Genomic DNA, 24,242 nt, shown 5'->3' with positions numbered 1-24,242 from the left:
ACTAAAATAAGTGTAAGGTTCCTACTTCGCGGATTTTCACTTATTGCAGGGTGGGGGTCTAGCGGCGATAAGTGAGGGAATACTGTAGTGCCATTAAGTATAATTTAATTTAATTTGGGGGGGTGGCAGGGTTGATTCATGGCATCTTTCATCCTCTCTGGCCAGCTACTTGTTTCTGTGACACCTGTGGCCTCTCAGTTTCTTTTTTGATGCAGGTCTGCCAGGGAAAATGACCACTAAAATTCCCCAGTGGGTATTCTGGTAGTAGACATGAATAGCCTCCAAAGGCTTTTCCTGGATTGACCCAAGTTGACTCCAATGACCCAAGGAGGCTTCCTACTATTCAATCCTTTACTTCTATACCTGCAGCCATTTTTTCTTACTTTTTAATTACTTTCAAGGCTCTCTCAAAACCCTGCTGCTTAGACTCAGTGAATGAAACATCATTTGAAAAGATATAAGTAAAACACAAGTATCATGATAAAAGAATAAAATATTGATTTATTTTTTAAGAAAGAGAAAAAGAATATCTTCAAAAATGTTTCACTGAAACACACAAGCAGGATGAGTTGTATATATTAATTCCTGAAAGGTTTTAAAAGCTTTCTTCCTTCACTGGCACACAGTGGGATTTATCAGCTCAGTTATTTTATGTTTTTAATTTTTACTTTTATAATCTTCACCCAATGATAAGTTCATTGATATTTTAGAGAGAGAGAGAGAGTAAAGAAGAGAGAGACTGAAAAAGAGAAACATCAATGTAAGAGAGAAGAGAGAAACACAGATTAGTTGCCTCCCATAGGCACCGCGACTAGATGTTCAAACCTGCAATTAGGTATGTGCCTGACCCGGGACAAAACTCGCAACACTGTGGTGTAAGGATTATGCTTAAACCAACTGAGCCACCTGCCCAGGGCTATCAGCTCAGTTACTGACAGTCTTTCCCTCAGTCTTTGCATGAAAAACACAATAATGTCTTGAAAAATTCATGCTGAGTTGAGAAACCATCTGTTAGAAATGTAAGAAATTCCTGTCTTTTTGGTGGAAAGCTGCATTGTTTCTTTCAACCTTTAATTCTCTTTAAAGATATTTTTTTTCTAAATAGGAAAGTTGGATTATGTGGTTTTGAACTCTAATAGACTTGTTAGATGTAAGATGAAAATTAAATCTTTCTGTTTGTTAGACTAATCTCTCTCTCTCTGTGTCTCTCTTTCTTGTCTGATCTTTTGTTTGACCATTTCTGCAAAGAGAATTTTAAAATCAAATAAAACATTATATATTCTCTTTATATTAAGAGAAAAATGTCTAGGAAAAAATTCTCTCTATACATCACAGATTAATTGCAATTTGGGTTGCTCGTGACTGGAAGCCATCACCCACGTGATGGCTTCATGCCTCAATGTTAAAAATAAAAATGAGGCCATTTCTAGTGAATAAAGCTACACACACAATTGCTGCTTCTATTGGTTCCTCTGGTACCAAGTCTTAGAATAGAAAAAAAATTGGCAACACAACAGAACCATCTTTGACTGCCATTTCCCTTCAACATTAGCTGAGGCATGTGTGTGATGGAAGGAGTTGCAGGGTGTTTCTTCTTTCCCCCAGTAAAGGAGCTTAGTTCCATTAAGAACTGTTGGAACATATATTAAAAATGATATATTTAAAATTAACTTAAAAGGTAAAGGATTTTACTGCCTTTTAATATAAGCAAAATTTTATTAAAATAATTCCAGATATTACAATACAATGACTTATTTATCACTGCAACTCTGTATCATGAGTATAACTTTCTTTCCAAGTATATTGATCATTTTATGCATTTTGGCAGTGGAAAAAGAACTAAAGCAAAATTTTTCTTCATCACCTTTTCTAAACAGTACCAGGTCTGTCATGTCAACAGAGACTACTTCCAAACAGTAGAGTTAACCACTTAGAATTATTTTTTTAAATAACAAAGGACAGGTCCTGTTTTTCTAAGCTGTGTTTTGCTGAGTTAAAATATGAAATGTCAAATATTTATAACAAAATATTCCGAGTTAAGTACACTGAAATGTCTGAAATATTAAAATTTAATATTAAAATATTAAAATGTCTGTAGTCATTCTTAACATGAAAAACTGAAAAGGTTGTATTTCTTATTAGATTCAGAGCTCAAATACAGTTGATTTAAAACTTAAGGCAAAGAAAGAAAAACACCATATGATATCACCTAATACAGGAAACTAAAGAACAACACAAACGAACTAAATAGGACAAAGAGCAGAATAGCAGTCAATAGGGGGGAGGGAGAGAAGGGGGATAAGTAAGGGAAGGGTTAGTCAAGGAACGTGTATAAATGACTCATGGACATGGACAACAGGGAGGGATATGATTGTGGGAGAAGGGGTGGGCTGGGTGGGGGAGAGCAATGGGGGAAAAATGGGACAACTGTAATTGAAAAACCAAAAAATAAAAAAATAATAAAATAAATAAAACTTAAAGCAATTCTAGTAAGACATTTCAGCGTTGTATATGTTAAACCTGTTTTTTTTCCCATTTTTTTATATTATGAACTTCCTTAGACCCTAAGTGTTTAATCAAACTCAGAATAAATGTTTCAGCAAAATATTTAAGTTTCTGGGATGTTTATCTCTTACAGTGATACTCATTCTGAGTACTACAAGAAATGGCAATAATTATATGTATTTTTTTTCTAGCTTGTGATATGAAGTTTACTACATTTTGGTGTATGATCTTAGAGTCAGGATTATCTCACTTCAAATAAGGAACTCTATTTCAGAGCACTGTTGGAATGTAGACTATCATCTGGGGGATTGTCAGTTACAACATCCTGGTAATTAGCTCCCTTGTTATTTTCCGTGGAATAAAAAGGCAACATGAAAGAGTGTTTTTGCTACTAGCATCTGGCTTTTCTGCAGCTACTCTTGCATCTGTTATGGGGGAGGGAAGAGCATTACAGAGTGTAAAGTGAAGCTCACAGAAGACCCAAAATCACTGTGGTCAGTAGACAGAGGCACCACAGTGTTGCTATTAACAGCTTTGACTGACTAAAAATATCAGGTGGGATTTTACTGGTGGGGTTAATTATATAGCATTATATATCATAATAACTTAGCTCATAACCTGAGATAATGGATTAAAGTAATATACTATTCACACAATTACATCTGACTTAAATCTAAAGACATATTTGTTATTGCCATAGCAAACATATTTTTTGAGAAAAGAAAGTTCCCTTTTATAGCATAGGTAAGCTGATAATTTGAATAGGAAACTATTCATTTGTTCACACTAAGTTTTCCTAATTATCTTTATAATGAAAACTGAGAAGTTATTAGCCATCCTCAGTTGAGCAAGACTCAATTCTACTTGTCTTCACAAATATCATAAAAACAGCAAACAACCTTAAAGTGTATTAATTGATAAGACATAATTTCTTTAAAAAAGTTACAAAATCTCATTTAACTTTGAAGCTTCCAGACATTAATAATGAGTCATCAAAAAACTATCACAGGCCCTGGCTGCTGTGGCTCAGTGGATTGAGCATCGGTCTGCGAGCCAAGTGTCGCTGGTTCGATTCCCAGTCAGGGCACATGACTAGGTTGCACGTCAGGTCCCCAGTTGGGGGTGTGAGTAAGAGGCAACTACACAGTGATGTTTCTCTCCCTCTCTTTCTCCTTTCCCTCTCTCTAAAAATAAATAAGTAAACAAATAATTTAAAAAACAAAAACAAAAAGACTATCACTGATGTATAATTTGAATTACACATCAGGCTTGGCCCAAGAACTCTGTGTGGGCCCAAAGGGAAAAAGAAAAATGTTTATAAGTGAGCCATAGCAGAAATACACAGAAAACACATACCTGTATTCACAGGAAATAATTAGGGCTAACAGATTTAGGATGAACATTCGAGTTCACTTTATTCCAAGGAACTGTTTTTACTCTTGAAGCTCCATGTAGAAAGTGTCATTAGGATTAAAACACTAGTGGGGATGGTATAATTTGGCTTGGCCCTTGGACATGTAAGGCAAACATTGTACATTATTACACAGTATCAAACATTTACAGCCATAGATAACATAGAATCTGATCGACGTCAACACTTGGAGTTTAAGGCTAACCCACCTTGGAAAGTGATCATTTCCAGGATGGAGATCAAATACTTAACACAGTGTGTCACCTAATGGAATTGATAGAAAAGATTTATTTAAAAATTGATTCATAGAATGTTTTCACATTCGTCAGTTTCTTTTTCCTTTGTGTGCTAGACAGGAGGCACTTTAAATTATTAACTGTAGTTTCAGGAGTACAAGACACTGACTTTCAGCATTCATTGATAAATGGATTAAAAGGAATTAAAGTGAAATTGAATTAAAGAGCAAGTATACACACTATTAAACCAGAAAATTTTGTAAGTCACTGCTCTCTGATTTAAAGAATTTCTTCATGGGGTAAAATAAAATAGCAGCTGTCACTACCACCACCACCCTGTCCCCAAATGAGTGAATTCTACAGCTTTCCAATGATAAGATATAATGGTTTTGCTGCTGTTTGGGCTTCTAAGGGTTTTACAATATTGACCAGTTAGTACTTTGAGTTGTGTTTCAAATACTATTTCAAAGTATTAATATTATGCATAGGTTCCAAATAGTCAGAAAAACTAAAATATCGAATGAAATACATATGTTGGAAGAGTTTAGTAAAACGTATAAAAATTAAAATGCTTTTAAAAAAAACACTCCGTTTTAAACGTGTAAAAATTAATTGCATTGGTTGATGGAAATCCAGAGACTTTTTTTTTCTTTAGTCAATTGCTATGTACTGCACCCGCCACAACACGTTGGAGAGTAGGTCCTGGTACACACTAAGGAATATCCAGCCAGGTAAATACATCAGGGTGATGAGGCCCATGAAATTGAGTGGGTAGTGAGAATAGTCCCAGGAACAAGCACCGCACGTGCGGAGTCCCAGACCCCAGGACAGTTCCCATACGTAGATGAAGATCACATAGATTGGCACCCGCTTCCAGGTGCTCCAGCCTCGACTGTAGTGAAGGTAGAAATATAGCTTTTCCACCACGAAACTGCAGCTGCCATACATAAAGAATGACCAGAGCGACGTGTGGCCACTGGTTGCCCCCTCCCCCTGCCCCAGCACATTAAAGAAAAAGGTGAAGAAAATCTCATCCAAAAAGCCGTGCATTCCATAAAAAAGAAAGTGGACCAAGTCCGGAAGCCCCTTGCTGGGGTCTCCTTTGGTGCCTGTGGGGCCGCGGGTTCTTCCCCGCCGGCCACAGGCCGCCGCAGGGACTCGGGTGCCAGGAGGGGCGAGGGGGGTGTCCAGTCGCTGCTGCTGCAGCTGCCGTCGGTACCGCAAGCGCAGGAAGCGCTTCAGGAACACTTGGGAGTGGTAGAGCGCCAGTATGTACTGCAGCACCAGGTCCAGCGTCCCTGGCGCTGCCGGACCCCCCAGCCCGTTGCCCAGGCTTAGCAGCAGCGCTTGGCCCACCAGGGTATGCAGAACCATGTGCGCAGACGGGTAGAGGAGGAAATTGAAGACCAAGGCGCTGTGGCAGCGCCGCTGCTGCAGGTACACCTTCTCCAGAGCAAAGTGGGTGAGCAAGTGCAGGAGGCAGCGATAGGGCGAGGAGAAGCCCAGCATTCGTAGGTCCGGGCTGCGAGCGAAGAGGCGCGTAGAGGACACAAGCACGTCCAGGGTGATTCCGTGCATCCCATAGAAGTACAAGCGCATCCAGGTGGGCAGCTCCGCGCCCTCCGCCGCAGCTTCAGCCATGGACAGCGGCTCGGGGCAGTGGATGGCAGCCTCGCCTCCCCGCCCACTGGAGGCCGCCGGCCGCGGCGCGCCGCTCCTCCGCGCCAGATCCTCGCCGCTCGCGTCGCTGCCCGCCATGGGTTCTGAGACTACGGGTAGCCCGATCGCACGCCTCCGCCACAGGGAGCACGGAGCTGAGGAGCCGAGGGGTCTAGCCCCGCACCGCCTTCCAGCCGGTGTCGGACCCCGGGGGGAGCGCGGGTGTCTCTGTTTCCGCCGCGGCCCAGCAGCAGTCCGAGCTGGTGCGCTCCGTAATAAAGGCGCGCGCCACCTGGCTCCCGGAGTACCCCCGCTGCGGCCCCGCCGCACCCTCCCCTCCAGTCTGGGGTGAAGTGCAGCCTGCCAGCACCCGCGCTCAGCCTGCGCGGCCTAACAGGCACCGAGGCGTGGTGAGGGGAGGCGGCACCCGGGTTACCAGGAGAAATGCCCAGGCTGGTGCAAACCCCACCTTCTCCGCAGCTCAGCTCCACCGCTTCTGCCGCAGGCTCTGGAAACGTAAGGCAAGCAGCGACGCCCCTTCTCCCGGCCCGCCCCATGCCCCTCACCGCCTGTCTCCACCTCTCCCGCCTTCTCAGCCGCCCCTCCCTGCTCCAGCCTTCCGCTCTAAATCCCTCGGGGTTCGCTGGAGAAGGCCCCGCTCTAGTTCTCTGCCTCCTTTCTCCAATCTGCACCAGGGTCCCTGCCCTGCGGGAGGTGCTCCCTGGAGCGAAGGCACGGAATGGGGAAACACTGAACAGGTGTGACTGCGAGCTAATGGGATGGTCCCTGTGTCACCCAAACCAGAGCCAGAGGCCTGGCTGGTGGAGCCAAGTGGCCAAGTGCTACAGGCCAGGGACCAGGCCAGAGACCGAACTAGTGCTGTGTATTGAATGTCTTTATTCAAAGTCATTACAGGGGACTCCAAGCCTGCTTACCCCACCGTTCCCCTACATCTGAGATGTTGCCACGGGGCATGATCTACTTTCACAAGCTCCCTGGCAAGTCTGCTTTTCTCGCTTTGTTTACTTCAGGCCAAGGACAGAGATCAAAGTCCCTCAAAATTAATGCAAAAATTTGAAGCTAGTTGGCTCATTGTTCTGGCTGCAGTGTTACCTCCTAGAAAGAGCAGTACCTTTGCTCACCCCAGCACCCCCCAGTGCTGCTTTTCCTTCTTTCAAAAGAACTAGGTCACCTCAGAAATAAAGAGTGAAATAGAGAGCAAGGATTTTCTTCTTTTTTCTTTTCTCTCTCTCTCTCTTTTTTTTTTTTTTTTTTTTTTTGATGTGGAGAGGGGAGAATCCAGAATTTTGGTGTGTTGAGTGCCACTTTTTTCTCCAATATTAAATTCAGCCTTAGAATCAGAAAGGAATTCAGTTATACTGACTAACCCTACCCAACCCCCGAAATAAAATTCATGTTTACACAGAAGCTAGATAACAGTTATAAGTGTTCCTAAATAAGGAGATCAGATGTTTCCTTGATAGATGGCTAAGAAAATTATTTTCTTCTGGAGAATAAATTTTGTGACCTTCTACAGTAACCTCTTCCCCTTAATTAATTCAACCCTTTATTTTTAAAAATATTTTATTTATTTATTTATTTTTTAGAGAGAGGGGAAGGAAGGGAGAAAGAGAAGTAGAGAAACATCAACCTGTGGTTGCTTCTCACATGCCCTCCCCCCCTCACAGGGGACCCAGCCTACAATCCAGGCACATAACCTGACTAGGAACCGAACCGGCAACCCTTTGGCCTGCAGGCAGGCACTCAATCCGCTGAGCCACACTAGCCAGAGCTAATTCAACCCTTTATGTTCAATCTGTGGCTGCTGTAAATTAGATAAGAGAGAGAAATGAAAATTATGGTGAGAAGAAAAAATTGTAAAGGGGATATCAACACTGTATAAGTGTGTGGCTTATTTGAAGACTTCTTTTGGCAGTGGATAGGTGCTTTCATTCCAGGGACAGAAGCATCAGGTAGCAGACTCACCAAAGTTGCTGCAAAACAGAGACACGTTAGTTGCCCAAGTGCCTGAGCAAGTGCAGTGAAGAGCAATAATAATGCAAACATTTTCTTGAGCACCTACTATATACAAGATGCTGTATACCCTGGTAAAATACAGGGTTATAAGATTCACTCTCTGAAGTACATAATCTAGTTTATCATAATCTATCATACCTCTGTAAAACCTACTTATGATTATTATTTACTATGATCAGCTGGTAGCACATACCAAATAAAACATTTCTTTGAGCGATTATTTTATTAAATAAACTCAATCTTGGGCCCAGTTTATCAGGTATTAAAAACAAATGCACTCCTTCTCCATAATTGCTATTCAGAGAGGGAAGGCACTTTGTGATAATAGCATAAATATAGCCATTGCAATGTGCATACATTAACTTGCAAGATTAAACTTGAATTGTTGTCAAGTAATGAATTAAACTTCAAGGGCCCAAGTCTTCTATTTATTCTAACTCTTCTTTAAAAATGCAACTAAAACTTAAGTCTAAATCTGTTGTCTAGTCTAGTTCCTTTCTGGGAAGCTTCTTTGACCTCAGGTATAACAAAGCTGTCTCAGTAACCACATCTGTAGAAATGTAACAGTTCGTGTGGAGCCAACACTGACCTTATTGGGCTAGCCAGTTTGGCTCCACATGAACTCTTGGAACCGGGGTAGCCAGTGTGATCAGGGAGAGATTTGAGAATTAGAAGAAGGATCATTTGGAGGACTGTGATTGCTTTTAGCCTAGTGTCCATAGGTTCGAGGTCATAGACTTTTATTTTTATTTTTTAAAAGATTTTATTCATTTATTTTTAGAGAGAGAGCAAGCAGAGAGAAAGAGAAACATCCATTTGAGAGAGAGACATCAATTGATTTGCCTTTTGCACACACCCTGATCAGGGACCAAACTTGCAACCCAGGCATGTGCCCTGACTGGGAATCAACCTGGCAACCTTTCACTTTGCGGGATGATGCCCAACCAAACGAGCCACACTCTTGAGGGCTCAATGTTGTAGTCTTTGAGGCACATGGAATGTAGGACCTTTCATTACTGCACCAGAAGAACAAAAATAAAGTGCATGGAGAATATAGCATGAAGAAGAAAACCTAATGGAAGTTCAGTAGCGTGAGGTATGAATGTAATGATAGAGAAACTGTAAAAGACAGCAATCATATTAGCAGTAGATATTAAAACCTCTCTTATGGATCAAATTGCAAACGCGTGTACTCACGCACACACACACACACACACACACACACACACACAAACATGCAGGTCTCTTACAATAATCACCTAACTAAGAAGGAGGACATTCATCCATGAATGCTGGCTTCTCATCCTGGCTGGTGTGGCTCAGTGGATTGAGTGCTCACCTGCTAACCAAAGGGTCACTGGTTCAATTCCCAGTCATGGCATATGTCTGGGTCGCAGACCATGTTCCCATCTGGGAGCGTGAGAGAGGCAACCACACATTGATGTTTTCTCCCTCCCTTTCTCTCCCCCTCCCCCCTCTCTATAAATAAATAAATAAATAAATAAATAAATAAATAAATAAATAAATAAATACTGGCTTCCTAAAGCTGAGTGTGTTGCTTACCATTGTAAGGAAACTCTCTAACTTGACAAAGTTTTAATAGAATCTTGGAAGGGGGTGGGCCTTGTTGCACTATTTATGAGGTTTCTCTACTCTTGCTTAAGATGGACCTTTCACTATTCAGGCTTGATTAGAATTGGGCAATGAATTATGATCCAACGGTTTAGAATGAATGGGCACAGCCAGGCAAGGGTATGAAGGTTAGGTTTCCAAAAGAATTGGGAATAAATAGTAAACTTTTATGTCCCTGGACCAGAGCTTCCTGGTATAGTAATGTTGTATTGATGCAGATAGGGGAATAGTAAAGTCATATTTACAAAGATAGCCAAATAATAAAGCCATGACCACGTCGATGGTAAGTTGTGGAGGTATATGGTCTTGGGTTTGCATAATCTAATGATGAGGACCAGTTTAGAATCCAAGAAGGGAATTGTCAGAGTAAAGACAGGTAAAGGTAATGAGGAAGGAGGACTGACCCTGAGTTTGGTTAAAATGGTGCTCATCCCCAGTGGGTTTGGAAGGCAGGGTAAAGGAGGGAAGTAGATTGACAGTTCAAAGGTATAAAATATTTGTGTGCATAGATCAATAATTTCTTATACTTTATATAACTTTTCTTAATAATTTTTTTTGCTGTATAATAAAGTTCCAAATTAATTTTTTCTATGTGTTGTTTAAATAGCAGGGGCAGAAAATGGACAGGCAGAAGGTGACTGTTATTAGTGCTTATTGCCAAATGTAGAATGATCTTCAAATAGAAGTGTGCAAACTTTTTTGAATATGATCCCGTTAGAGGATCATGTTGGAAATCTGCCCCATTGTTCCTATTGTATGTTTTTACAAAACTCTTTTTAACTGTACTCTACTCTTTTAATTCCTGTTTCTAATAATCTGATTAATGGGGAGTCACATAGGTATCAGGAAAGTTTTCTGGTAACTCTTTCTGGTGTTTTTTTACATGCTTTTATATTATTAATTTTAAGGTCAGGCCCTTTCTTTAGTTCTTGGGATTCCTTGGAGCTCTTAATTTTCACAAGGAAATATATCTGAGCTGAAACATTTTTTTTTCTATAATTTTACTGAGTGGGGCTCTTAAAGAACAGACTCCGAGTAAATTCTTTTCATTCATGAAACATAAGAACATAACAAGTTGTTTTGGAAAAGGTTATTTAAAAATAAAATTTCACCTTGAGCAATAGTCAAATCTTTGCCTGCCACTGCCCCACCTGGAGAGCTCCAGAGAAACAATTGTATTTCCCCCTCCCCGGTTGATTCCATTATGTTTTCAAAGGAAGTAGCTTATTTTGAGTCATAGTCCAAGTACATTGGTTAAAGGTTTACTGGTAACTTAGAGACTTTGTGAAGAGAGATGATCTCAGTTAATGGGCATTACTTATTGAGCACCTACTTATCAGCTGTGCACTTCACATATATTATTAGTAATTGACATAACTGTCCCCTTATTTTTTTAAAACAGATACTGAAATTGAGGCTCATAAAAGTTGCGTGCTCGAGGTCTCAGCTGATAAGTCAAAAGCCAAGCTATGGAGTAAATTCTACTTGACACCAAAGCTCATCTGTGCTACACTGTGTCATCTTCTACATTCTCATATTAAAGCTATTTTAAATGAGTTGTAGTCACAGACTTAATAAGAAGATAGATCAACTCTATTTATAGTTCTAGTGCGTAGTATTTGTTCCTAAACCCTTCCCAGTCACACCCTCCCTTTTTTTTTATCATGAATTTTATTTTAATCATCGATCTATGCAGTCATTTCATATTCTTTTTTTTCTGTTCTTTTACTTATTTTTATCCCATCTTTTCTGCTGGGTTTCTTTATAAATTAGCAAATAGCTATTTATTTGTACAAATGTGGCTATGTGAATGGGGTTGCTGTCTGGTGTAAGAACAGAAGATTAGGGTTAGATAACAGGAGAATACCACATGCAAAGATATTCCTGGGGACTGTTGGTACATGTTTCTAGATATTGAAGTTAGACAAGACCACACCTTGTTCCAGTTGTGAAATCCCGTATTCGTGGTTACCATATTCTGAAAACATTGGCTTTGGCTCAGCCCCGTGATTTAACAAGTAGATTTGCATGTGTTCCTTTATTTAACAATGTTCACTTGTTCCCGGTGGATCTCCAAAACCTATGTGCATATTATATTTTAATATTTTCAACAGAAAAAAATATGTTGCTAAACATGATTCTTTGCTTATATGGATACTTTGGGGGGGGGAAACCATCCAAGTTTTCAAAGCCTCATTTGGCAGTGCAGTGTGATGGGAGGTGGATGAAGGCAGCTGAAGAAACACTTCAGTCAAAGAAGACCAATTATGGAATGGAAAGCAATTCTCCTGAGTGCTGGACCCCTGTCCTGCTTCTTTCATTTATTGAGCTCTTACTGCATGATAGGTGTTCTGCTGTGAAATGAGAATGCAAAACGGCACCACATGGATCTTATCCTCACTGAGATCATAGTTTAGGGTCCAGCACTCATTTTTTAATTATTTCAAGCAAGATGGTAAATTCGGGACAGAAAGAGATCTATACAGTACAGTAGGCATGGAGCTTTGTGAGGATCACATTTGTTGCCAGCCTGCCTGGACTGCCAGGTCCCTTCCTCACATGTAAGAAGCCAAAAAATGACTTCCTTGATATGCAGAGAAGGACAGAGCACTGTTTGTTGGTCCACCTTTACACAAGTTTCTTGTCTTCTAATCAAGAGATAGGTCAATAGTTGAAAGGTAAGTAGGGAGTGATAGTGGGGGGTTTGTTGTCAGCTTCAGCTGACGCTCATTAAACCACAACAAAAGGTTTTACCTTTGTACCACAGAGTGTTGTCAAATCACTCAATTTCCATGTGCTCTGAAGGCTGATTTTATCATAAAACTTTTACTTAATTACCAAGAGTAAAGGTAACACATTTATTTTTTAGTTTAACACATTTTATAGTTTATTGCATTCCTTAATTTTTAAAATCACTTACCTCACTTTATCCTCAATCTTGTGATGACTGGGCTGTTTTTATAATTCATAGTTATCAAGTAAAACCAGAAAATGCAACTTACCAAAACTTGCACATTCTCTTAGTGGCATTTCTCATTTAGAATTTGAAAGCTCCTTCCTCCAGACCACACTGATTTTCTTGAAAAATGTCCGTTACCCACTGAAAGGTCAAAGTATCCACTTAGGCTGTGGGATTAGATTACTGATCAGGGATCAGAAGATAAGGGTCATTTTCACTTGAACTCAAGAGGATAGGTAAAAAAACGGAGTCAGTGTCATTGACCCCAAGCCTGGAATTGTAGGACCCTCAGGTGAGTGTGTAGCTGCTAGGACTGAGCGTATTCATTGCCGTCCTTGGCTAAGCTACTGACTCTTTTTCTGGCCACCTAGTGACCACCCAGTAGTTTTCTTCCTTTGGCTGTAGGTATTTGGCTTGACCTGGGTGATTGTGTTTTTTCTGAGATTAGTCATATTGGTGTTTTCTGTGTTATGACTGCCACAGCTCTTGCTTTAAATTATATATATGTGTGTGTACATATATATTTTTATATTTATATCATATGTAATAACATAATAGCTAAATATAAACATATTTAAATATAATACATTTTTCTTCATTCAACAATTATTGAACACTTATGTGCAATATTGTAATAGAAGTGAAAGAGTTTGTCCACTTGGTGCTTAGCAGAGCCAAACACTAGACACTGAGAATTGAAGTGGAGAAATATTGGCTATTTTATTATGAATGGTGTCACCCAGAACAGGAAGCTAGTGCTCAAAAGCCTGAACTCCCTGATGGCCTGTAAGTTACAGATTATATAGGGCAAAACTACAAGTCACTGTGGGTTAGGGGCTTGGGATTATACTGGGAACTGATTGGTTGGTGGTGAGGTAAAGGTAATAAATCATTTCTTCAGGTCTGTTCCCATGTCCTTCTGAGGAAGTAGGCAGGTGGTCATTCCACCTTAGGTCTCAGAAACTGGAATATAACTTAGGTGAAGATGTCACACAATCTTGCCAGAGGACTGGACTCTGTGACCGTCAATCAGATCCTGGCTATTTTCTTCTGGTGCCTGGAGCATTCCTGATTATCTGCGGGAAAGAAGGCCAAGTCTCTGAGAGAGAGAGAGAGAAAGGGATAGAGAGAGAGGGGGGTGGGGGAGAGAGACAGAGAGAGAGAGAGAGAGAGAGAGAGAGAAATGATTTCTAGAGCTACACTTTAAAACTAAATTTAATTAAAGTCTTAAGGACCCTTGGTTTCAGTATTTTAGGCTATGCTTTGGATGGGCATGCAAAGAGGAATAGACAAAGTCTAAGTCCTTCTAAAGTTAAGGTATAGTTTATTACAAAAGATAAAGTTGCCTACTGAATAAACTGGAAATAGAAGTAAAACATGTACATATTGATAGGTAACAGAATTAACAACCCAGAACAGAAAAACAGGAAGGGATAGAAAAGAACAGAATAACCCAAAAACAAAAAAGAAAAGCAGTTATGAAACATTTAAAACAGACAAAACACATTCCAGGAGTAGAAAGAATACAGGGCAGAAGGTGAATCGGGTGGTGAAACCCCTAGCCAATAAGGGAGCTACTCACTAAAATATAGGAAGTAACCAATAGAAACTTATATAACATATACTTCCCCCTAATGTGGTTTGTTGCTTTAAAAAACAGGATCTGAACCCCTTTCTGGTGGGAATTGGTCCTGATCTAATTCCCCCTCTTGCTGGAGAGTCTCCCCAATAAATCAGTTGCTTTGCTATAAGCTCACTGCCTTCTCCTGATTTCTTGGTGAGTCCAGACTCACACATATCACCCATGATACCACAACTCATAGATAACTCATTAATATTTTGGTATGTAGACCTTTGTGAACCTCATAGCATCACCGAAAGGTGATGACATTATGCATTCATGTAGTAATTTTTAATTCGCTCTTATCACTTACTAATGACTAGGGAGAATCTTTCCATTTGATAGCCTGCTATATCATTGGTATTGAGGACAAAGGGTTCCTTTGTATAGATATTCCATAATTTGTTTAGTCAATTCCCAAATTTTGGCTAGTTAGGTTGTTTTTAAAAAGCAAAAACTTTTGCTGTGACAAACATCTGTGTGACAAGCATTGCCTTAGTCATCTTTTTCATGTAGCCATATTTATTTACCTAGAATACATTCCTTAAAGTTCAGAAGGAGGATCAAAGGTATATACATTTTAAGGCTCTGGTTATTACTATTAAACAGCCCTCCAGAATCCTTACTGGGACCTTTTATAATGGGTCATTTTTTACTCTTTGCCATTTTTTGCGTTTTACCCCAGTGGCAGGTTATTTTTTTTTGCTCACGTATCCTAGCAACCTTAAGCCCCCCCCCCCTTTGCTAGCTGACCGTAGCTGTAGCCAAGGACATGAGAATAGTTTTGTGCCAAGTATTTATCAGTTGAAGCTCCTTCTAAATTAGAAAGTGTGTGTATATGTAGTTTCTCACGCCTGTGTAGTTTTTTTGTTGTTATCTGGCTACCCCAAGGACATGAGTATAGCTCTTTTGCCTTTAAAAACCTTTTAGTCTGTAAGGCGGGGCGGCTCTCCCATCTTCTGCTTCTGAAGGAGGGAAGACCCGTCCCTGGCCAGGTAAATAAACGCCATAAATTTATTTCTAAATTGTCTCGTGTCCTCTTTGCTCGCTAATGCTCCATAACACTTTGAATACTTTTGTAAAATAAATACTTCCTTCTGATTGGACAGGAAGTCACGGCGGCTAGTGGGAGGTGGCCTTATCATAGAATCTTGGTGCTGTGACTGCATGTTTGGATGTGCAATACAAAGGGTTGCATGAACTAGGTCATGTGTATCTCTCCTCTCCTTCCACATTTTAATTTGGTAATCAGGGCTAAAAACCTCTAACTTGGCTCCACATTAGCTCCTTTCCCACTTCTTAATCCTTTCCTTCTGCTAAGAAATTCTAGGGAAAGAAATATCTCTTTCTGTTTCTCTGTCAGGCCTCATAAATCCTTATACCATATAGCCCTCTTTCTTAGGAATCATTTTGTAGAAAATTATGGTGGGGAGGGAAGAAAGGAAAAGTTAAGGAGAAACATGTAGAAACATACAGAGCGAGAGTGATCTTGCTTGGCCCCTCCCACCATGCCTCATTCTCACACACCTGGCCAGCATAATTATTGCAGCAAGTAGAGAACAAGTACCATTTACTGATCACCAACTTATTCCAAAAGTAAAAATAACTCTTGGGGAAGCTGGGCTCAAGCTTAGGTTTTTTGAATTTAACTTTAATTTTTAAAAATACCCAATACTTCCATATCTTCAACATTCATAAGGTATAAGAACCTGTGCAAAAAAAGTTTTCTTCTGACATTTGTCCTTCAGTGGCAATATTATTAGTATATTATTAGTTTTTTTAGTGCCCATCCAGAGATATTCTATGTGTATATAAATGAATGGAAGCCCGCTCTACCATTTTGATGTCCATGTTAATACACTGTATATTTTATTCCGCATCTTACTTTTAATGTATTAACTTTGTGTATAAACCATTCCAGATCTTTACACAAAGAACTCATCTTCAACTTTATTTTAAACATCTAAATAGTATTGTATTGTTTGAAAGAATCATTTATCTAATTAGGCACCAACTGGTGTGGGCATTTAATTGGTTTTAAATCTTTTGTTATGTTAAAAAAATTCTGCAATAGAAAAGCTTTGAAAATAAGCCATTTTATTTATGTGTGAGTATGTGTATGAAGGATAAATTCTAATAAGTAAAGCTGTTAGGAAAATGGGTGTGTGCATTTATAATTTTGACATAGGTTGGGGAAAAGGTAGATTTACAGTTGTGAGTATGTGAAACACAAACTTTATTATTGTATGATTTATTAATTATTGTATTGGTTTCCATACAAACAACTGCAAACCTACTTTTAGCCCCACCCTGCATATTGCCAAATTGTTTTAAGAAATTGTCTCAATTTGCACTCCCACCAGCAATTATGAAAGGGTCTATTTCCAGACAATCTTGCCAATTAAAATTTATTACACTTTTTGACATATGCCAATTTCATGGGTGAGAACAGTATCTCACCACAGTTTAATGTTCACTGATCATATTATGAGTGCACTGGGGCTATATGTGAAATATAGAACTATTTGTCTTTTGTCTTCTGTGCATAACTGTTAATACCTCTTTCCACTGAATTAATAATCTTTTCTTTTTGTTTATTTACTTATTGGAAGCATGTTTTTTAAATTAGGGAAATGGATATTTTTGTGTGACACACAACACTTTTGGGTTTACATTACATGTTCCCACTACTGTATTAAACATATATCATCAAGTCTCCAGAACTTGTAAACATTTTGCCTTATTTATCTATTTCTGTGTAATGATACTCCCTTTTCTCTCCCAATAAAGTTATTTCTTCCCTGTAATTCGGTTATGTTGACAAATTTCAACTTCTCTCTATTGTTCTTTATTTCTGAAACACCTTTAGGGTAACTTCTAAAATTCTACTGATAATAATTTTACTATTAAGAGTATTCTTATTCTGAAAAAATATTTTTTTTACCCAAATAGAAACTAATTAACTTCTAAACTTCTACATTTTAGAATTTCACAGTAGAATAGATCTCTCTTTTTGAATTAATCATTTTGGGCACCCGGATTTTCTAGGTGTACATGATAACAAGCTGCATCCCCTGAACTCACTCCTTATATCTAATCCGTGGCAATTGTTGTGCTCTGAATTGACTTCTCCAGGATGGTGAGCTCCTCCCTGTCTGCAGGTACATGGGGTCCATCCCAGGAAGAAACCACTGCACCACTGTGCCCTTCTTGTCCATGAACGTATTTTAGTGGATTGTGGTCAGCCAAATACAAATTCTGCAAACATAAAGAACAGATTGTAATTGACACACCCTTTGTTTTCAAGTTATTCATGTGGCTTTTCAGCAATAACACAAAGCTCTCTTTGTCTTTGAAACACAGAAAGAACCTCTTAACTCACCAAGTATTTAAATCTACTCAATATGATGGCAGGGATAACGTGTGAATCCTGGCTAGGTACAAAGGAATTGCTGTGAAAAACTCATTCTCAAGCCATATATGGTGCTGAATTTGCAAACACAAATAGCACTTTGGTTAAAGACTGTGAGGAATTAAAAAAATGTATAAAGATTTACAGTGAGAATAATTAAGGGGTTGGGAGACTATAAAGAAAGGCATAAAGACTAATGGAAAGAATGGTCCCCAGGAGGGGTCTTTATCTAAGGTTATGGGAAAATGAGCACATAAAAAACATGAGGAAAAATATAGGTTATAAGCAAGATAACACTTTGATTGAACACATTCACTTAAAAATAAGACTGCTCTTTTTTCTACATATATTATAGTTTAATAAAAAAAAAAAAAAAAGATTGATTCTCATCTGTGTGGGATGGCTTTGGAACGGTCAGAGAGTGAGAAGTGGTGTGGCCTCTGTCACCAGACTGCTTGGACTAAATCCTAGCTCCTTTGCTTCCGGTTTCCCCCAACCTTACTTCTCACTTCTAAAGTAGGGATAATAATCGTATTAGCCAACCAGTGTTGTTATGAGAATTATATGAGATAACATGTGTGCCCTACTTATGATTTGGTTTTGTTTGAAAAGGCCGAACATCCAAATATTAGTGGTGTAAACAAGAGGCAAGTTGTTTTTCTCTCATGAATAATTCCTAGGAGATGTCTAGGGCGGGAGTAGTGCTCACGGGTCCTGGTACCCAGGTCCTAGCCCATCTGATAGCTCTGTTCTGTATGACTTCCATTCCCAAACGTACGTCTACTCTAGCCATCTAGTGGTTGAATTCAGCTAGACAACAAAAATAAGGAAAAGGCTCTTTCTTGAGAACATTTTCTGGAAGTTGCACTTCTGTTCCCAGCCTGCTGGGTAGGTCTTAGTTGTATGGTAATACACAGCCATAACAGAATGCTGGTAAAATTAGTTTAAGTTCCAATAGCTATATCTTCAAAGAGAAAAGGGAAAAAAATGTCAGGTTGTGTTGAAATTGGTATCTGTTGAATTAATGCATACTTTAACTTGTCCCCCAAATAAGCACAACCAAAAGCTAATAATTATACTCAAGTGAACATGAAATTATTTCCTTTCTGAATGATGGCCAATCCTTCTTTGATAATAAAAATGTCTTTCATTGTTTGATTTCTCATTCTTTGTTTTTATATATTACATGTGGTTACTATTATTTTTGAGAATCCAGGTCTATTGATAATTAAACGATTAAATGAACTGTGTACATCTCATGTTCAAATGTGCTAGATTACCCATATAAAATTTCATTTAGTCCATTCAACAATCCTGTAAAAACAGTGGTTCTCAATGAGAATAGTTTTGCCCAACAGGGGATGTTTGACAATATCTGGAAATAATTTTGATTTTCTAACTAGGGTTGTACCAACTTCTAGAGAGCATAGGATAGAGATGCTTATAAACATCTTATAATTAACAGGACAACTTCTTACAATAAAGAATTATCTGGGCCCTGGCTGGTGTGGCTCAGTGGATTGAGTGCCAACCTGCAAACCAAAGGGTCGCTGGTTCGATTCCCAGTCAGGGCACATACCTGGGTTGTGAGTCAGGTACCCAGTTGGGGGCATGCAAGAGGCAACCTACCAATGTATATCTTGCACATTGCTGTTCCTCTCTCCCTCACTCTAAAAGTAAATAAATTTAATTTAATTTAAAAAAATAAGAAAAAGAATTATATAGTTCTAAATATCAATAATCCTAAACTGAAAAACCCTGCTATAAAGTTCTATGACCTCTCTATTACAAATTAAGAAAATTCAGAGAGATTAAGTAACTTGACCAAGGTTATATAGCCTGTAAATGACAGAACTGGGCCTGGAATGTAAATATATCTAGCTCAAAGTTCAAGTTTTTCATCTTTAGAGAGGCAAAAAGAATTTCACCCTAGAGAAGGTGAAGATTAGTACCTATTTACTAAAGCCACAAAATTATTTTAAGGGGTAATTAGATGAAAACACATCAGTGTCAAACAGAGTGTTTAGCAAATCTTCTGACCTTGCTGTGATACCCAAAATTAATGTCTTGAGTACTTGATATAGAGAAAGAAAAAAAAAACTGTAATTATGTCAGAAAAGGGAAATTGTTTTTTCTTGTATTTAATCACTTAATTTGTTTTTGAAAATGTCAGTGTATGCTAAAGCTTGAGAAAAGACATAGGCAATCAGAAAATTGTTTTTAGGTTTCTAAGAAAAGGGATCATTGAAAAATGATCTATCATGGAAAGACATATTATAATGGAACCAAAATTAATACCAAGAAAGACTTGATATTATAGTGCTAAACTGCCTGAAATGCTAAACAACCTTTTAAATTAGTTAATTGCAGTTTAGGGAATATCAATAGAGCATTTGGCTCATTAAAAAACAAGACCAGAGGACTATGGGACTTCCTGCCAAGATGGAGGCCTAGACAGACATGCTGTATCTTCCTCCACAACTAAGAAGGAATACAACTACCTCAAAACTAGAGACAATCAGAAGTTCCAGAAAATCAAGCTGCATGGAAGTCCAACAAACAAAGCTATAAAGAAGAAGTACTCATCCAGACAGGTAGGAGGGGAGGAGCCAGAATGGAGAGAATTTAGTGTGGTGGTGGCAGCAGCGGCAGTGTCCAGCCAGTGAAAAGCACAGTCAAACATTTTTTAAGTCAACAGGGACACCTGGAGAGAGCTCCCAGTACCAGACCAGACTGCATAGCTTACAGGTCCAGTGTCAGGGACAATAATGCCTCATTGCTTTTGACTGTGTAAACCAGTAGGGGTTGGGACGGAGGCAGAAACTGCCAGTCACAGCAGAATCTGCTTGTTTAAAGGGTCCCCATGGCCCTGGAATGTCTGCAAACCCACCCACTCTGGGAACAACAGCCAGGGCAACAGCTAGAGAGGCACTGGTGCCATACGGAAGTGGAAGAAGTGCCTGGAAAAAGGGCAAATGCTGAGCAAGTGGCATTACTCCCTCTCAGACCCCTCCTCCCCACACAGCGCCACAACGTGTACTGACAAATCCCTAAGGCCCCGCTCCTTACAATGTAACTGGTGCAACAGTTCTACCTAAGACACAGAGGCAAACAAGCACAGGAGCCTGTCAAGATGAGAAGACAGAGAAGTATGGCCCAAAAGGGGGAACAGATTAAGATTCCAGTGGGAGTACTAAGTGACAAGGAGATAGCCAACCTAACAGATGGATAGTTCAAGTGATAAAGACACTCACAGACTTGACAGATATGTTTAAGTATGGCAAACACATAAGGGAAGAAGTGAAGGCTATGCTAAGTGAAACAAAGAAAAATCCACACAAAACCAATGGTGAAGGGAAAGACACTGGGGTTCAAATCAATGATTTGGAATATAAGGAAGAAAAACACAGTCAACCAATACAGAATGAGGAAACAAGAATTGAAAAAAAACAAGGAGAGGCTTAGGAATCTCTGGAACAACTTTAAATGTGCCAACATCTGAATCATAAGGATGCCAAAAGGAGGAGAGGAAGAGCACAAAATCAAAAGCTTATGGGGAAAATTAATGAAGGAAAACTTCCCAAATTTGGCGAAGGAATTAGACATACAAGTCCAGGAAGCACAGAGAGTCCCAAATGAACTAGACCCAAAGATGACCACACCAAAACACATCATAATTAAAATGCCAAAGGTTCAAGATAAGGAGGGAATTCTAAAAGGAGCAAGAGAAAAATGGAGAGTTGCCTACAAAGGGGTGCCTATAAGACTAACAGCTGATTTCTCAAAAAAAAAAAAAAAACGTCGCAGGTAAGAAGGGACTGGCAAGAATATTCAATGTGATGAAAAACAAGGACCTATAACCAAGATTATTCTAACTAGCAAAGCTATTTAGAATGGAAGGGCAGATGAAGTTCTTCCCAGACAACATAAAGCTGAAGGAGTTCATCACCACCAAGCTATTATTATGTGAAATGTTAAAGGGACTTATTTAAGAAAAAGATCAACACTAGGAACATTAAGATGACAACAAACTCACAACCATGAACAATTGAATCTAAAAAACATTTGCTGTTCCTGGTCAGTGATGACCTCACCTGTCTTGGACTTAAGGGGGGCGATCTTGGAGGGGATTGGGCCTATTGCCTTCTTGATACCCTCATACATTCCTCATGCGTTGCCTATATCGGCGGCTTCCTGGATGCTTCTGCACAGGTTTAGCCAATAGGTGTTGGCACAGTGGCGGGCGGTCTTCTGGACTTTGTTCCTGGCAGCCCGTAGAGCTTGAAGAGTACTGGGAGTGGGCGTGGCCTTGTTAGCCAGTAGGGCCTTCCTCTCAGCCTCGATCACGGGTTCCATTTCTTCCCTGTGAGCCTCGTACCAGTCAGCGTTCTTCCGCTCTTTCTTCCTGTAAGCAATAATGGCGGAGTTGTATATGGCGTCACGGAGACGTGACCAATTGGATTCGATAATGTCGTCTGCCGCCATTCCCTCGCCGAGTGCATCTTCCATCCTGTTGATGAATTGCTGGGTCTTAACTGGGTTGCTGGCACAACTGGTGTTGATGCGTGGGCGACCCTTCATCTTGGAGTGGTGCAACCTCTTCGACGTTATGCGCACCTTGCTTACCACGAAGGCATGGTCCGTGTCACAGTCTGCACTGTGGTAGCTGCGGGTGAGGAGGGTGCTGCCAATATCCGTTCTTCTGCTGATGATGAGGTCAAGCTGGTGCCAGTGGCGGGAGTGGGGGTGCCTCCATGACACCTGGTGGATCTCTTTGCACTTGAAGAATGTGTTTGTCACACACAGGCCGTGGTGACACGAAAGCTCAAGCAGTCGCTGACCATTCTCATTGATCTTTCCTCTCCCAAAGTTTCCGAGGCAGGTGGGCCAGGCCATGTGGTCGGCTCCTACTCTTGCGTTGAAGTCTCCAAGGAGATAAAGAGCGTTACTTCTGGGGATCTTGGATAACGCTTCGTCCAGTGCATGGTAGAACTGTTCTTTCTCTTCGGTGGTGGCGCAGAGGGTTGGGGCGTATGCGCTAAGAATGCTGACTGGGCCGAAAGTTGTTGACAATCGGAGGGTAAGTAATCTCTCTGTGCCTCCTGTGGGTGGCTCTATGGAGTTAACAAGCGTGTTCTTCACAGCAAACCCAACACCGTGCTGTCTTGGTTGGTCCGGAGACTTCCCTTGCCAGTAGAAGGTGTAGTTGGTTTCTCTGATAGTTCCGTTGTCGGCCATCCGGGTCTCCTGTAGAGCCGCAATGTCGATGTTTAGTCGTGCCAGTTCCCTGTCGATGACGGCGGTTTTCCTGGCATCATTGATCCACGGAAGGTCTGCAGTAAGTCCGGGACACATGGTCCTGATGTTCCAGCTAGCGAGGCGAAGAGCTGGAGGCTTCTTTCTTGTTTTTTGCTTGGAATTGCCTGGTGCGAGTGTTTTGTGGCCCACTTTTCGAGAGACGCCTCTCTGATCCCCACGCACCCAGTGGGGCAGGCGAGCCATGGCGAGACGGCACCTAATTGGCTGGGGGCTGCCCAGCTTGAGGCGGGCGGTAGCTGTCCAGTGAGGTGCGATGACCTCTCCCACCGTCAGAGGAGACCCCTGGCGCTCGTTTCCTTCGCCAATCGGATGAGCTTATAACCGGTATCTGTCTCCTCCCGTGTTGAGTTGACATCTTACGATGACGCTGGAGTGTCCTCTCCAGTGAAGCTGAAGCTACAGAGCCTGGGCAGGGTGATATGGAGGTCTGCTGTTGCCCATGCAGCAGACCCCCCCCTCTCTTCGCAGCTGAAGGGTCCAAGGGAAAGACGGAGTCAATACAGCTTGGCTTCAGGTGCGCCGCAGGAGTTGCCGGTGTTGACTGAAACGTCAAACCGCCTTAGGGACTCCGGCTCCAGATTTTCTGTCGGGGTTTACTCCCTTAGCCTTTCCCCTGAAGAGGTATGCCGCAAGGCAGCGGAGGTTTTTTGGAGTCAGAGTTTTCCTTCTCTGATGTGCCCTGACTGGAAGATCGAACCAGCGACACTTAGCTCGCAGGCCGACGCTCAATCCACTGAGCCAAACCAGCCAGGGCTGGTGTTCCTAATAAAACAAACAAAAAAGAAATAAATATTTCTGATTCTAATTTCTGTGTACACAATCTTCTTTTCTCAGTCCTTTCTGTAACTTTTAATATCTTTTAATCTTTGGAATTCTGAAGATTCATAAATAATGTACCCAGGTGTGATTCCATTTAAATCCATCCTATTGGTAGCAGGCAAACCCTTACAGATTAAAGACGTGTCTCCTTTCTTCTCTGGAGAATTTTCATGTTTTAATTCTTTCTCAACTCATGTTTTTTTCATAGAATGCCTAATAATTGGATTCCCTATGTTGATTCTCAATTTTGATGATCTTTCTTTCACATTTTCCTCTTTGTATATTTTGTTTTTAACCTCTTGGAGAGTGCCTATGCTTTATCTTTCAAGCTTTCAATTATTAATATTTTTGATTTGGTGAATCATTTAATTAATTTTTGAAGCAAACTCTTGTTTTTTTTACTGTTATTTTTTCAAAACATTATTTCTTGGTCTTCAGATACAATATTTTCTACCTAAGAACACTTAAAGCTCACTTCTGGTTCTGACCTATGTGACTCACTTTGTTGGGCATTGTCCTGCAAGGTAAAAGATCAAGGTCAGAGCAAAAGTTTGCTGGTTCGATTTGGGCACTAATAAATGCAACTGATGGATGTTTCTCACCTTCTTTTTCTACTTCCCTCCCCCTCACTC

General features: G+C 40.4%; 1 protein-coding gene across 1 annotated transcript; it reads right to left on the bottom strand.

Moving 5' to 3' along the window:
* Positions 1-4,792: 4,792 nt before the first annotated feature.
* Positions 4,793-6,305, bottom strand: LOC150001926 (transmembrane protein 229A-like). The gene has a single exon (XM_090286772.1). The coding sequence runs from the start codon at positions 5,908-5,910 to the stop codon at positions 4,804-4,806; it is 1,107 nt and encodes a 368-aa protein (XP_090142898.1). The 5' UTR covers positions 5,911-6,305; the 3' UTR covers positions 4,793-4,803.
* Positions 6,306-24,242: the final 17,937 nt, after the last annotated feature.

The sequence above is a fragment of the Furipterus horrens genome, unplaced genomic scaffold (assembly GCF_987537825.1).
Source record: "Furipterus horrens unplaced genomic scaffold, mFurHor1.1.pri manual_scaffold_9, whole genome shotgun sequence".
Classification (NCBI taxonomy): domain Eukaryota; kingdom Metazoa; phylum Chordata; class Mammalia; order Chiroptera; family Furipteridae; genus Furipterus; species Furipterus horrens.
The sequence above is the reverse complement of the archived record's forward strand: the minus strand, read 5'-3'. Positions and strand labels throughout refer to the sequence as shown.

What these genes read in the sequence shown, in the direction of transcription:
- LOC150001926 (XM_090286772.1), bottom strand. Translation starts at nt 5,910, where the DNA reads ATGGCGGGCAGCGACGCGAGCGGCGAGGATCTGGCGCGGAGGAGCGGC.